General features: G+C 42.5%; 1 protein-coding gene across 8 annotated transcripts in view; it reads right to left on the bottom strand.

Moving 5' to 3' along the window:
- Positions 1-16,516, bottom strand: part of FRY (FRY microtubule binding protein) — a 189,903-nt gene that overhangs the window by 41,444 nt on the left and 131,943 nt on the right. For all 8 annotated transcript variants that reach the window (XM_081197846.1, XM_081197845.1, XM_081197840.1 and 5 more), the window contains 9 exons: positions 14,922-15,178; positions 14,111-14,257; positions 12,797-12,965; positions 11,969-12,059; positions 10,668-10,750; positions 9,728-9,878; positions 8,165-8,268; positions 4,835-5,020; positions 1,122-1,320 (listed from right to left, as the gene is read on the bottom strand). In XM_081197846.1, coding sequence (XP_081053972.1) covers positions 1,122-1,320; positions 4,835-5,020; positions 8,165-8,268; positions 9,728-9,878; positions 10,668-10,750; positions 11,969-12,059; positions 12,797-12,965; positions 14,111-14,257; positions 14,922-15,178 — 1,387 coding nt within the window. The remainder of the gene's footprint in view (positions 1-1,121; positions 1,321-4,834; positions 5,021-8,164; positions 8,269-9,727; positions 9,879-10,667; positions 10,751-11,968; positions 12,060-12,796; positions 12,966-14,110; positions 14,258-14,921; positions 15,179-16,516) is intronic.

The raw sequence follows: 16,516 nt of genomic DNA on the forward strand, positions 1-16,516 counted from the left end.
CTCATGTAGCACCCTGTTGAGCTGTAGTTGTCTGGGTAAATCCCACCACCACCCCCTCCATTCCTGGCAGGGTAGTTGCTGACCCAACACAGTGTGTGAATACTTCCACTCGTGGCACTAAGAGCACCCAGAAAAATCACCAGAAGTGAGATCACCGCTGGCAAAACAGCATAAACAAGCGCTTCCCATTTTGTCTCAAGTCATAGCACAAGGCAACTATAGATTAGTTCCTCTACCGCTGGAGGTTCTCGCTCCTCCCACCAAACCCTCAAGTTATTAAAGGATGTGGGTACATCTGGATGTGAAAGAGAAGACCGAATTTGGAACTGAATACAATTGTCGGTAGAAGCAAGTGGCCGAGAATTGCAGAAGTATTTCATTTTACTTTGCTTCTCCGCAGGATTTAAAATAGTCCTCAGGCCTCAAGTCATTCTTCCTTCCCACCATATTAGCCCCCAGTCCTTTTCCTCTTGACTTCATTCTATCAGCTTCTGGTGTTCCAACATCACCCCAAACCCCAACCTTTTGTAACGAATCGTAGCATATATAATACATAAATAATGCCACCCATTTGCCTCAGATTCACAAGTGGCTATAAGCACCAAGCAGGAGGTGTTCAGAGAATTTGCTGTAACTTTTATGCAATAGTGGCAACCGCTTACATTTGCACCTATGTTAATTTTACACATGGTCGAGTTAGAAATCCCATTCATGCTATTTTCATTGTTTTGGGGTTTTCTGTGATTTTGACTGTTGGTTTCTCATGTTAAGACTGAAACGGCAATTGGTTTTAGCTCCAAAAGCAGAACAAAGCACCACAGACTTGGCAGCTTTGGTAATTAATTGGAACGTGACTCATCAGCCAAACAGGCTACATATTTTATTATTATGGGAGCTGGTTCTTTCACAGGTTCTGTCTGTGTGAAATTTGCAACCGTTTTAAATATTATTATTTTTACAGAGTTATCTACAAAGGTCAGGAAACGACTGGGAATGTGTTATGACTGCGTGTTTGCCAGAGACTTGTGCTGGAACGTACTCTATCTGATTAGGATATAGACGCATTCCTCCAAAGGTATGCTACAGCGGAACGCACGGTATCTTTGCTCTGATGTGATTACCTGGTAGTCAGGAACTCAATTAGCTTGTTTGCCTTTTCATCTGTCTCTACGGCTGGGTCCATGTCTTCTATCTCCTGGGTGATCTGAGGGAGGTTCCCACTGCTCCCTCCAAGGCTGATGCTGGAAGAGGTGGAGCTGGAGCTGAGTCCAGAGTCTGGCACGGGAGAAGACTGATACTCCCTCAGAAAGTCAAAGCCACCTAGCAGCAATGGAGAAAAAAAGATAAGCATGGAATGTGCAGCCGAGGTCAGAACTCCCCTCAAGAGTCATCGCAGGGCAATAATGTCTTTGGTAATAGTTTTAGCTGCCCTGAACCCTCACAGAACCGGGAGTAAATAACAGAAGAGACAGCTCGATCAAATCTGTGATCAGGAGCTACAAAACAGCTACACGTTACGTATCTTGTGGTTTTGAAACGATGCATGTTCCTTTCTAGAAGCTTGTCTAAATATACAATTTTCTAATAATAATAATAATAATAATAATAATAATAATAATAATAATAATAATAATAATAATAATAATATATTTATACCCGACCCATCTGACTGGGTTTCTACAACCACTTGGGGCGGCTCCCAACAGAATATTAAAAAGACGATAAAACACCAAACATTAAAAACTTCCCTAAACAGGGCTGCCTTCAGATGTCTTCTAAAAGTCAGATAGTTGTTTATTTCCTTGACATCTGATGGGAGGGCGTTCCACAGGGCAGGCACCACTACCGAGAAGACCCTCACCTCAAGCAGTGAGGGAACCGCCAGAAGGCCCTCGGAGCTGGACCTCAGTGTCTGGGCTGAACGATGGGGGTGGAGACACTCCTTCAGGTATACTGGGCTGAGGCCGTTTAGACCTTTAAAGGTCAGCACCAACACTTTGAATTGTGCTCGGAAACGTACTGGGAGCCAAGGTAGGTCTTTCAAGACTGGTGTTATAAGGTCTCGGCAGCTGCTCCCAGTCACCAGTCTAGCTGCTGCATTCTGGATTAGTTGTAGTTTCTGGGTCACCTTCAAAGGTAGTCCCACGTAGAGCACATTGCAGTAGTCCAAGCAGGAGATACAGGAGCATGCACCACTCTGGCAAGACAGTCCGCGGGCAGGTAGAGTCTCAGCCTGCGTACCAGATGGATCTGGTAGACAGCTGTCCTGGACACAGAATTGACCTGCGCCTCCATGCACAGCTGTGAGTCCATTTATATAAGTTTTGTGTGAAATTCTTCCTCAAGCCACAATGGCTCGGGTGTACAAGTAAGCCAAACCCAAATTGTAACCACTGTGCTCTTCTCTTGCTGCTGCACTATGAAGACCCAAGCCATGGTTCAGTTTGGCATTAAGTCTGACCCTGGGCTCACGGCTTGTCTTGCTCCAGACAAATCATGAGCTGTAGCCAAGGTTTGTTCTTGGCTTCCTACTCATCATTGTTTGTCTAGGGAAGGCAAACTACAACCCTGGGTTGGGATGTACGCTTAGCCAGACCGTATCTTAGGTCTGGGTAGCCGAGCAGCAGGACTGTGGAAGGAGTTAACTGAGCACAATTTCTGCTGCTAAGTACCCACATAGTCCACACTTAAAATGTGCTTGGCTGAAGGTTAAATGCACTGAGGCATCACTTGATGGAATTGTCCCCTTATCTGGACATTTCTTCCTCTCATTACACAAGTGTCAAAGCCCCAAGCCCTGGTTCTGAAAAGGTTGAGCAAAAAATGCAAGCTTCGGTCTCATAATCCAAGCATGTCTATGAATTTGATCCTGTTTACAATGAGAAAAGAGTCATAGGAAGAGTCTTCCTTAGCCATGTGTTACAGGCCACAGTGGAGAAAGGAAGGATATTCAGAGTAGGAGGAATTTGTGGGTGGAAACATCACACATTATGAGGAGAAGCTGGAAGGACACAGCCTGCTCCTCCAGTGTCAATGCTAGATTTGGACCTTTCCTTCAAAAGGATTTCTAGCTGCTGACTACTGCTGACATATGCCACCCTTGGTCTGTAGTTCTTCAAAATTATACCTGAGCTATAGGTACAGTCTCTGTCATATCAGGATGCAAGGATTGATGTGGAATACATAAACAGCAGGAGGGACGAGGGAATATGTCCCTGCCTGCCCTTGGCAGGGTGTTAACCCATAGTTGCCCAGGGTCCTCCTGCATGCCAGCCAGGGAACCCTGGAAGCTGCATAGCAGAGAGAAGGGGGATGGACACACCTGCCCCTTCCCTATGTACAGATTCACTGAGCCAATCAGAGCAGGTATGGGGAACCTTCGCCCCTCCAGACGTTGCCAAAATACAACTACTATCAGCCCCAGTAAGCATGGCCAATGGCCCAAAGGAACTGCCCCTCCCCCCAAGGAAAAGGAATGGTAAAATATAAAAATGTCTTATTTGTGCACAACAGTGCTTGACAAACTGCTTTGAATGCTGCAAGTCGGAATCTTAGGTAGTGTTTGCCTACATTCTGTCTGAGAGGTATTTGATAAAAAACCCACGAAGGCTACCAGTCTTCATTTGCTCTAGCTATGCACCGAAGCAACTGATTAGCAAAGGTGAGGAGATAAACATGTCAAATTACAATTCCTCCTCTTTTCAGAGTTCACAAAGTTCAGTTCTTCTTGCATTCAACGAGCAGAGTTCACATGCCATTGATTTTCCCCCCCAGAAACATTTTTAAAATAACCGTTTGCAGATTAAAAACTATCCTGTGTGCTCCTTTCTCAATCCAAGCTCTCTTTCCCTTCCACTGCCCCAAGGTAGCTGAACTGATTTTGTCTGTATCGTTTGACTGCATCTGTTTCCTTTTTGAAAGTCCAATAAAAAACTATTAATTAAAAAAAGTAGATACATTTATATTCATGCTCTCAGAGACAGTGAAGCATTGCACTTGTTTGTTATTCCACACTGCATGTTGAGATACTTATCTGCCTGTTCTCTTCAGCGTGACTTTATCTATTTTAGTTAAAAGAGCCTCTGCTACGACTAGTGACAGGACAGTAATAAGGTCACAGATAAGCACCCAGCAAATGTATGTGTAGTCATTTTACCTTGTTATTCCTTCTAAAGGTAAGGGGCACATTAGGACACAGAAGCAATCCTTGGTCTCCTGTGCTTTCTGAATTGTCCACCATAAAAAGAGACAGTTTGAGTCATGCAATTAGGTCCTACTTGTGAGACGTTGCTTAGAGGTTGCATGCCTTACGGAGTTTGGCACCTGAACTTGAGGCTCACTCTTGAGCTCCACTTCTTGTTCAGAGGTTACACACGTAGCGGAGGAAAGCATGAAGGCTCAAGCCTGCCTTTCTTTCTTTCTTTCTTTCTTTCTTTCTTTCTTTCTTTCTTTCTTTCTTTCTTACATTTTATGCACATGTGTGGAATTGCCCTTAGATGTGCAGAATCAAACAATCTAAAAGTCCCTTGAGTGCAGTCTGGAGGAAACAAAAGTCTCTCATAAGCTCTATTTATTTTAAGGCATTTAGACAGGACACTTACTCAGCAGATTACAACCAGAAAAGAATATTCCATTATTTGTTCAACACCCAGTTTGGGATACATTGGTACAGTAATGCCCTATACAGTATATAGGGCATTGTACCAGTGTAACCAAACTGAGTGTTGAACAAATGTATAGCTAGCACAGAAAGAGCGTAGAGCACTCCAGAGGAGTAAACTAGGGACAAGTCAAAACAAAGCAGATATATACTCTATCAATTGCTTGTTGTTACCTGTATAGAAATATTCAGGCAGGTATGCTGATTGTACTGTGAGAGTCTTCGTTTCGTTCATCTCTCTGGTCTGGAGAAGCACTGAGGCAATGGCTTGAAAATTGCTGTTGCATGACAGAGCAATCAAAAGATGGAGAAGCAGCTTTTTACTATGCTCAAAGACTTCAGGGCGGTAATGGTCAAGGCCTAAGGGAAAGCAGTTAATGGCAATCACTGAATATAAAGTATAAACAAGTTAACAAGTTCCAGATATAGCAAACGATCCACATGCCTTTAGTACAAAAACAGACAAAATACAGGGTGTGCTTCCTCTTCAAATATCTTGTTTGAATTTAGTACCAGTGAAAGCTAGGCTTGCACCATTTAATCTGTTAGATAATCAATTAAAAAAACTTTCTGACTGACTATAAAGCTGCCCTTGATTTCTCAAACAGAAGGTTTTAAATATGCACATACATTATTTTTAACAGAAGTACTAATACAGCATGAACTATTGGGAGCCTTGGTTATTGAAGCCAGGTTATAGCAAGGCACTTCAAAATCCTGGATGAGCCCACTCAAGAGGTTTCATGTAGATCAGGGCTGGGGAATCTCAGGCTCAAGGACCAAATGCAACTTTCCAGGTCTCTGCCTGGCCCACATCCTCCTCCCTAACCTCGCCCCTAAGCAGACCTGCTTTGTAGTCTCTTTATGTGTTTTTGGCTGGCTGGAATGTGCCCTTGAACTTAGATGCTGCTTCTGGCTTGCCTGGATGGGAGACAGAGGTTGCGTGCCAGTGTGTATAAAGCGAGGATTCACATTTGTTGCTCTGTTTGCTGTTGCCCCACCCACCACTGGCATGTGGCCCCCTGAAGATTGCCCAGAAGAGAATGTGGCCCTTGGGCTGAAAAAGGTTTCCCGCACCTGTTGTTAAAGAGCATGGGGTATATAAGGTTGAACTCTCTAGAACACAAGGAAGCCAAGGGCTACCTTCTAGAGCCATCCAAGTAGGACTAGAACCACGGCAAAGCATCACCGCCCACTCATGAGCCAAATAGTTGTTCTAGAACAGGTGTGGGGAACCTTTGGCCCTCCAGATGTTGCTGAATTGCGACTTCCACTCTTCCTGGCCATTGGTCATGGTTGCTGGGGCTGATGGGAGTTGTGGTTCAGCAGCATCTGGATGGCCACAGGTTCCCCCACACCTGTTCTAGAGTGATATGCTGTACTTTTGCATGTACCTTTTTTCAATTCTTTTCCTAAATTATTTCTGAGATGATTTGCATCATTCCTGACTGTTTGGAGCCATGGTAGGACAAAGATTCCAGCATAAAGTAGCAGTCTGCTACTGTTTGATGCTGCTACTTCCCTGGCACTCTGATTGCTTCTTCTTCATATAGTATATTTTTCAGTTTGCCTTGCTCTACAGTTGCAATTGCTCTTGGGACTGGACTCTAAACACTACTTGTTTCAACAGTACTCCGGCCATTTTTCTAAGTGACGTGATATCATTAAGTATGTATCATTAGGCCAAATTCAGACACACGCCCCTCAAATTGGGTACTCTTTCTATTTCCCCTTACCCTTCTAAGTCTCCTATAAGCCTTATTAATTTCTGGATTCTGTCCCTGCCCATCTCCATGGTTTGTGCCAACCAGAGGTAAGGGTTGTACAACCTGGCTCAAAGAGGTTTTTGAGGGGAACGAAAGAAAGGTATGGAACAGGAACAAGAAGGGAGAAGACAGATGGAATTTGCAGGTTCTGTGGCTCAGCTGAGAACTTGGGAGAGGGCCTTTCCATTCAATTTATCCTAGAAATGCATCATCTGTGCAAGTTGCTGGGGTGGGTGGGAAGAGAGAATAATTTTTCAGCATTGTCAGATTGCTTCCTATTGAAGGATGACATGGGGTAACCCAGTCAGATGGGCAGGGTATAAATAATAAAATGTTGATGATGTCCTGGAATGTGTATATTGGGGCATGTGACCTAAAGAAAGTGTGTTTTTTTAGAGACAGGTTGTACTTGTGAATTAGTCTCTCTCTCTCTCTCTCTATTGGGTGGTCCAGTTGGTGATTTAATCCTGTCAATATGTTTCAAAAATATCCAGTACGTACTTATAGCCAGGGGTTCCTTTACCACAGAGATCATAAAAGTATTCAGAGTAGGTTAATTCCCTAGCAGGTTGTTTTTTTTTAAAAAAAACATCCTCAGACAAAGATAAAACGAAAGAATCTGGTGCTGATCAGAAAATGTCAGGCTGTCTGCTCCTGGCAATAAATTCAATTTCACTTTGAAGAACTATGAGTTGAGAAGTTCTGTTTCCTAACCTCCTGTGAGCATAGGCCAAATGGTTTATGAAAGATAATATTTACTGTTACAACAAGAAAAGGTCTGGCTAACGAATTTGCATTTAGTGCTTGCAATTCCTTCTTTCAAACATTTATTTGTATGGTGTTTTTTCTGAGGCTCATTATCAGTGACAGGAATTGTCTGGGAGCAGGGTGGGGCTAATCTGTTGATAACCATCACTCCATTTCTCTCACTCCTTTCATGCAATACTGGAATGGGGGGGGAGGGCAAAACAAGGTGTTTGCAGGCTTTTTCAAAGGTGTTTCAAATATACGCGATTTCACTCAAGCGTGTGTCTTAGAACGTAACCCCCGCGTAAATGGGGAGTTGCCTGTATTAATAACTAAACAAAGGGAAGGATTCAATGTCACATTCCTCTTATCGTTCTGTCAGAGCAAACATTTCAGCTTGCTGGATGGTCTTCCTTCTCCTCCCTCTGTGTGCTGTTTCTGGAAGTTTCTTCTCCTACAGAGCCACCGGGGGTGGGGGGTGGCGAGCAGGGAGAAGGGGGGGGCAAGCCCCACTGCACAAGGCCTTGTGTGGGGCTTGTTTTATTTGTTTATTTGTTTGTTTGTTTGATTCATTCATTCATATACCACCCTTCCTCATAAGATCTCAGTACAGTTCACAGTCCACCACTAGGACTCATCGGTTGAACTTCCTTCAGAGTCAGTTCAAAAATTTACATTCGTACATTTTGTACTTCTATGACGAATAAACTATCAAATCAGCTTCAGGGGCAGGGAAGAAACAATACTTCTCTCGAGTTTACCGTGTAAACTGCTGTTTTTCATAACGTTATAGAGCAAAAGGTCGGAGGGAATAGAGTAGCTTGAGTAGAGCTTACAAAACCCCAAACAAGCATTTCTGGGATCAGCCTCTGGTAAAAATGAGAATACTGAAACAAAAGCCTGCAAATGAATGAAGGTGAAGAGAGACCACATAATATGGAGCGTCATCTGCATTAGGAACTCAAATTCAACTTCAGTTCTTGCTTCTTACCTAAGAAGAGAGCGTGCAATAATAACGGGAGGTGGAGGGCCCAATCTTCTCTTACACTGTGATCTACGACCATCTCGGTCATGAAGATGACAGCAATATTGCACCTGAGAGGAAAAAGAACATGAACCAGTTCAAAACCTGCAAAGGCAAATGAGGGGGAAATGGCAACAATCACACAATAGCTGATCAGAGAGTACCAGGAGTTATTTGAGGCGCAATACGGTTACCTAAGCAATGGTGGATAAAATAAACACAATGCGCTTGATTGCATGGAGGCACTGAACATTAACACACACTGTACTAATGAGGTGAAATAGTAGAGGCATATAGAAGAATGTTCTATAGACCCAGTATATAGAAGCGTTCACGGTCATGGTAATTATGCAGCCTGCTGCATTGATCTGGTTTGATTAGTGGTATTATTTTAAATGTGATGGTTATGTAGTTTAATAATATTTTTATTGCTTTAACCAGGTATTGTAAACCATCATGGTCTCTTCAGCGAGGGGTGGTTTTAAAGATGAAGCAAATGGATATATTTATTCTGAAACTTAACGCACTGACAACAATCCAAAACTTGGCTAGGGAGCAGTGGTTCCATCACCATGTCTGAAGCCCTGTCACTCAAGCCAACCAGGATAGAAAGGGGGAGGGTTTCATTCATTCTTTTGCTACCTTTGAATCTGTAGGGCCTTGTCAGGGGCCTGCAGGGCTTTGGATCCAGCAAGGCCAAAGCTGTTTAAGGCTTTAAAGGTCAGCACCAACAATTTGAATTATGCTCGGAAATGTACCGGGAGCCAGTGTGGATCTTTTAGGACCAGTGTTATATGGTTCCAGCGGCCACTCCCAGTCACCTGTCTGGCAGCAGCATTCTGGATTAGTTTAATCTTCCAACATTCAGCTTTACTGCATGTTCACGAGTTCTAGTGTTGTGTTATTCATGCTACCTTGGCATGTGAACTTTTGGGAGCATGTATTTCTTATAGGTTCACCCTGATAACTAGCACGTGAAACCTTGCTGAGAAATGCCAGGGCTGCAGTCCTCTGCCCTGCCATGACCTCGACCCACATCAGCTCTGGCGTGGGGGAGGCAAACAAGTTTCTGACACAATGTCAGAAGCTTTCTGCTTTAAAAAATGTAATTAATGTGATAACAAGTCACGATGTCTACATTTAGCCTCGAAATCAAAATGAAATTATGCCTGTCAGTGTAGATTATATAAGAAGGTAATTTCGATATAAGAAAAGCACACAGAATGTGACAGGAATGCATTAGGCTGGAGGGTGGGGGTGCAGGGAGTACAGATCCTGCTTTTTAAATTGGGTTCTACATCATCTGTCTGAATCTTAAAGCAGAATCACAAATTAATTCTCCCAACACAGTATTCATGCGCCTATTTCACTTTTGTTGGGAAAAGTGTCACGCTACATGTCTCTTACAGCAAGATAAAGATGGTTTCTAATGCAGAACATGTCAGAAATGTTTTTAGGACTGTTCAGATGTAATAATGTAGTTAGGAGACAACTGTTTTGTAAGACGGGTAATGTTAACATCCACCTTACCTGTGAAGTGGCCCTCGTGGTGTAATGGTTTCTGGGAGGTAGTCGACAAGAGGTGCCCAGCACCCTCCATTAAATGGCATCGGCAAGGGCTGTGGCTGTTTGGTCTCCACGATATTCAGTAGCCAACTTGTGTACGGAGACACAGGATCATCTGCAGAGTAACGTATTATGATAACTTATTATGTACGGAACCTGGTGTTGTTCCGACTTTGGATATTTCAGTGCAGACAATGCAAACCAAACACATGCCTTTGGCCTTTTATACTGAGATACAGTCATACCTTGGTTTTCAAACAGAATGCGTTCCGGAAGTCAATCCGACTTCCGAAACATTCGGAAACCAAGGCGCATCCTCTGATTGGCTGCAGGTGCATCCTGCAGCCAATCGGAAGCCACGCCAGATGTTCGGCTTCCGAGGCAAAGTTTACAAACTGGAACACCTACTTCCGGGTTTGCCACGTTTAAGTTCCGAGTTGTTCGTGAACTAAGTTGTTCAAAAACCAAGGTATGGACTGCTCTGTATTGCTGGAACATTTCAATTTTTGTTTGTTTATTTGTCTTGCTTCCTTGTGGTCATAATGTTTTCTGAAAACTGGTACACAGAAAGTGTTTATGGCTATGCCAAATCAATGGTGATGTTTAACAAACCTTAACGCAGGTATGGCACAAGTAGTAAGAATGCAAATTACATTATACCACTTGAAGTACAATTCTTTTTGGGCTTTCTTTTTAAGCAATGAAGGATCCTGATCACAGAGCTTCAACTACCCAAAGAACTAGAAACTGCACAATCCTGCCAAATTTCAAAAAAATTAGTCCCCTTGATTTCAATGGGAGATGCTTAATTATTCTGTTGAAACCAGGGGGACTTGAAGACAGCCTTGACTGGATCATGCCACATCACTCACAAAATGCAATGTAAACAAATGTCAAGTCATACTTTTGTCATCATCGTAAGATCCTCCAGAGCTATTGCTGTATCTTGACTCCAGTCGATTATGTGCTCTGATCACATTGCTGAACCTTGGAAAGAATGAAAGAAAATGTCAAAATCATAATCTGGGCTCAAGAGGGATTATTCTGAAGGTTCTCAAAAGATCAAACTGACAATCAACCTTCTCTGAATAACTGGCTTTCTTTGAGGAAACTTGGGTGGTAGCATTCTAGCAAAACCAGATTGTAAAACTGACAAAGTAATGCAACAGAAAATTCTAAACCCCTAGGTGTGTTAAAAGATCTTTGAAGAACTGTACCACTAAGACATTTTGCTGATACAGGACACGTTACCAAAGAATTATGACAAATGTTTCTCTAATCTTCTGACTGGACTTCAGTAGTGGGATCAAAAAGAGAAACAGTCTAACATGTCACCCTGCTTTTGCACTCTTAAATAATTTCAAGCAAGGTTTTGTGCAGAGCGCTTGGTAGGTCTGTAATACACAATTTATTTATTCACACTTGAAGAAACGGGCAGGCAAATGCTGGATCAAAGAGAAAAAAATGTTGTTCTGAATGTTTATGCCATGCTTTTGAAATTTCCAATTTAAACAATACTGCTACACATGTTTTTGTAAGGAAAAGGAAGTGTGTGTTGTCCAGAAGCAAAATGATTTATTCGGCAGTTCTTTATGCTGTCTCTTCTGTTGATAACTCAATCTAGGTCAATCTATACATACTGTCTAAATTACACTGTTCTAATCACTGTGGTATCTATTTGTTACCAGGTGTACGTAATGGAAAAAAATATTTTAGTCAATGAGCTGAAATCTTGTATTCAGAAGTAACACAGAGCTGAAGTTACCAAAAGCCAATTTTTATTTTTTCCCCACTTAATATGATTTCTGTCTTATGTGTGGCCAATTTCATTGCCAAACAGATAGGCATCAGACCACCCAAATTTGGTATTAGAAGGAATTATATTTTAAATTTATGAATATGCAGTTTGCATCAGTTGCCTGATTGACCTCAACAGATGTACTGTGAAATACTCCAGCTGGATAATCTAGTTCAGGGAATTCATGTTTGAGAAAGAGACAGACAGACAAACAGGTTTTGATTCAGTTACAGGTAGGTAGCTGTGTTGGTCTGCCATGGTCAAAATAAAAAAATTCCTTCCAGTAGCACCTTAAAGACCAACTAAGTTAGTTCTTGGTATGAGCTTTCGTGTGCATGCACACTTCTTCAGATACACAGGCAGACAGACAGACAAACAAACAGGTTTTGATTCAGCAGACTACAAACCTCTCATCTGCTTCTTTCACCATTCTGTTATCTTCAATGTCAGGAAAACTATCTTGGCCAGCTACTACTGTATTACTGCTTGAAGTGGTTCCTGTACATGTAAAACAAACATATATTTACATATATATATAAACCCACACGAAGTACTTAAGTTTGAAAGATTCAAACAACCAAGCATTGGACAGCCTGGTGTAATACAGAAATAATAGACTATGAATGCACAGCATTAAGTCAGTGCCACACCACAATCATCAGCCTCTCAGATATTACTTTGGTATTTGTGTTACAAGAAAACAGGTATAATGAAGTGTTTCCCCTTTGTACTCCCCCACTTCCATCCATTCCCTGTAATGAATGGGTTATTAGAATGGGAGGTTAGGCTTAGCATGCCTCCTGAGCCATTGGAATGGCAAGGTCATATGGGGGGGCGCTTAGTTCCTTGAGCCCTGGGGGAAGCAATTCTTGAACATCCTGGCTCTGTTTCTACTGGCTCTGGTGTTGTGGCATCAGCTTCAGTGGGCTCCAATCTCCTAGCCTCAGGGTTCGTGGCCCCCCTATCACCAGCATCAAGCTCAAGAGTCAGGGACGTGGTATGGCTCCTTAGTTGGTGACACTTTAGCCTCCAACTCAATGTCCTGATCACTGGTGGATTCTGGAATTATGGCAAATTTACTTGCAGGTATTATACATTTCTTTGTTGATGAGATAAGGGAGTCTGAGAAGCAACAAGGGAGGAGTTGGGCTGAAATTTATTGTAATACTCTGTTCCTGCTTCCTTCATTCACAATATCGCGTTGCAAGTTATTAGACGGGGTGTTCAATTCTTACCAGAAGCGGCTGCTGAGGCCTTGTTGCTGGCAGTGAAGCGATAGAACGGCGGATTGTCACAATGCTGAACTATGGGGTTCACTGGATCTGTTTGCTGAAGCTCAAACAGAAGTTCTTCCATTGTTTGAATAGTGTTGTTCCGACATAAATAGATGGCAACTTTTTTGATCTGAAGAAAAAGTAGTATTTAGCAGCCTCTACAAACTGTAACTTAGAAATGCACATTTTAAGTATAATAGGCACATATGCATCATTTTAGCTTTGAAAGGATCTAAGATACACCCATCAGAACTATGCTGATCTACATATCTAATGGGCCATAAAATCTGTCTACAATTAGGGGGTGACCCAATTAAAGGGAGGTATGCAGAAGATCATGGATGCAGAAATTTTTACCTATGGAAGATACATACTTGGAAATGCATTATGGCTGAAAAGACAGCAGTTGTTTCATACTTTAGCTGATGACATCCCTACAGTATTAGGGCTTGGAGTTCCACAATTATATTTGGCATTATGCTCCTACTTTCCTGCAGTATAGCATCTGAATTACTCTACAAACTGAGATAATTTAATTTATTAAATGCATAAGATTGATGCTAGTAGAAGCACATCTTTCTACAGATAGCTGTTTTGCTTAATAGGAACAATGGCTTCAATGCTAAAATAAGTTAAGGGAGTTTAAGAAAGCAGTCACTGATCAGGTGACCCTGTCTGTCCTTGGGACACTTACAGGGATACAACCCATCTTTGGATGTCTCCCTCTCACTCAGAGAAGTAAAGTTTCTCATCCCCTCCATTATTTCAGCTGCAAATACCCACTCTGGAGGGTCAGAGGTCACTCCTGAAGAATGCAGGATGGAGCATGGAGGGGAAGGAATGAGGCTAGGGGATGGAGATTCAAACAACATCAGACAGAAGTCCACCCAGTTTAGTGTGATTTTTTCCCTACCCTCCAGCAGTTCTCTGCATCTCATCACACATTGCCCCCACCTCCACAGAGGGTTTTCAGAGGGACAGGAGGGACAAAGAATAGGAAATTTCCCTTCCCTGAACTTCTTTGAGTTAACTCTTCTTAGAATCCAAGGCAATACAAGCTTTTTAACTACCGTATTTTCCCGTCTATAAGACGCCTCCCCCCATGTATAAGACGGGACTTCAAATTAAGAATCTGGGGGACTCCAAATTAAGGAAACACCCCTCAGCGCTACCCGTGTATAAGATGAGCCCCAATTTTAAACCTAATTTTGGGGTAAAAAAACCCTAGTCTTATACATGGAAAAATATTGTGTTATTTTTTTAAAAATCACTTACGTAAGGTAAAAGGATGGTATCGCTGCTGACCCCACACAAGCTTATGAGAAACTGCAATGTTATTCTCAGGTTGTTGCTCCATTTTTCATTGTTGGCTAAAGCATTCCAGACATTCTCCATTTCAGGTCCAGGGACTTCATCTCCGTACTGCATTGCAGGGGCAAGGGGACAAAAGGGCAAACTTGATAAAAGTGCAACAAAATGGCCAAAATACAAGAAAACTAAGAGATGCAACGTAATCAAAAATAACTGTTGGGTTGTATTCAGTGCAAGCCAAGTTCGACTTGTGTAGCAGCACTTCTGTTTCTTCTCCACCCCCCTCCGCCATCCCAAATCTTGTCCAGAAGCTCCCCCAACACTCTGAAGTTGATTTTGAGGGTGCATGGGGGCACTGGTAGGAAGAGGAGAAATTTGGAAAGTTTCATCCGGCTACTGCAATTACTTTGCTCTTGTCTAGTGGAATAGGAGCACTGGATGCCCAGCAACTGTATCAAGCTGAACCATCACAGGTCGAACAACAAAGCAATATATCTTAAACCCATATCTATAGCACCAGAGGTAGAAAATCTAACCAATCAGGTCAAACACTGGCTTGTCTAAAACTACAGAAAAATACTAAGAAAGCCAGCGTGTTGAAGCAGATTGGACTTATGGCTGGAGAGACCCAGGTTCAAATTCCTGGGTGGCCCTCACAAGGCTGTTGTGCCTACAACCTTCAACTTGAAATATGGGGGAAAGCATGCAAAAATGAACCGTTGCTCAAAAGCAGCACTGGATTTCCTATTTAAAAGCATGTCGTTTATTTGCTTACCTTAGCAGTCATGTACATCAGGTTATTAAGCACCAGCGATGTAGCCTCTGGAGAGCCCCAGCCATTTCCCTTCAGTCCGCAGGTGACAGCTATTTCCCCATCTTTCTCCCTTATTTCATCCTCTGGGGTGCTTGGGCTTGACCCTGGGAGAAGAAGCCTGCTGTCTACAAGTTCAATGTTGTGAAGCCACGGCAGCAGGTAGGTGAGCATGATTTGGCGCCCATTTGGATGTGTTGTTGGGAACCTCTGACTCACTTCTATAAACAATGGGAAACAAGAGCTCATTTTAGTTTCACCAGCTAGACTGCAGCATTATTCAAATGCAACTTGTGTGTAGGCACTTCCAGGTTGAAGCATGGAAGTGGGGCTGGTCTCTTAACCCTACCCCCAATGCTGCGTCACCTTCCTCCAAGATCCATTCACGGAGAGCTTTTCGTCTGCAAAGAGACCTTAATGTAAGAAGAAGCCGATAGATCAGGCCAATGCCCCACTTAGTTCCGTGTCCTGTTCTCACAGTGGCTGACCAGAAGAATGCAGGAAACCAAACAAGAAGGACCCAAGTACAAGAAACCCTTCAGCAGCTGGTATTCAGATGCATGAGGGCCACTAATTGTGGTGGTAGAGCATGGCCATCGTGGACTAACAGCCATTGATAGCTGGATCCTCCATGGATTTGTCTATTCCTTTTAAAGCCACCAAAGTTGGTGGCCCTCACTGCCTCCTGTGGGAGAGAGTTCCATGGTTTAACTATGCACTGTGTGAACAAGAAATTTCTTTTGGCTATCCTGAATCTTCACATGTAGGGCTTCCTTGCAAATGATATACTGTAATTCTACACCTGGATGTCAGAGGAAGGGGACACAATCCTGGGGCTAAAGGCATGGACCTCATCCTGTCTCAATGCCCTACACAACATGCAAGAACAGGTTTTGTGGCATTCAGTTAAACCACCTGTCCTTAAAAGGATTTAAAAAAATGATTTCAGGAGCTTTTCGTTCTGTGTCTAAGTCATATGTGTAGGAATATATTGTTATGTGCTGCATTTTCAGCAAGTGATAACTATTCAACTTCTGCTTCTCTATGTATCTGATGACCTTAATCCTGTGAAGGAAGAGAACATTTATGAAGCACAAAAGCATAGATGAACTGATTTCATGTTAACATCACCACCTGAAAAGCAATGAGACTAACCACCAAGTAAAACAAAGGAATTAATATTGAGTTTAGAGACTGAATTTTAAAATTCTGTTCAACAATCAGAAAGGGTCCCTGACTGCATCACTTTGTGTTTTAATTGTTTGTGTGATATGGATTGTTTATTTGTGGGAGGTTTTCTGTTGCCCACATGTTTTGCTCTTATGCTTGCTATAACCAAATACACAGCTGCATATGCTCCAACTTTTTAGTTTTTCTATGCTTGTTTTGCTTTCATATGGAAAGTCTTCATAAACTGTTTTTAAAGGAAAAAGGAAAAAAGAAAGGGTCTTCCTAACGTATCGCACAGTGAAATGACACTTACAGATAACAGATAAGTAAAAGCAATAAAAAAAATTGCTAAAAGTATCAAAGCAGGGGGAGGATGAGATGCTTATTAA

This window comes from Podarcis bocagei, assembly GCF_964188305.1.
Source record: "Podarcis bocagei genome assembly, chromosome: 6".
Taxonomy (NCBI): Eukaryota; Metazoa; Chordata; class Lepidosauria; order Squamata; family Lacertidae; genus Podarcis; species Podarcis bocagei.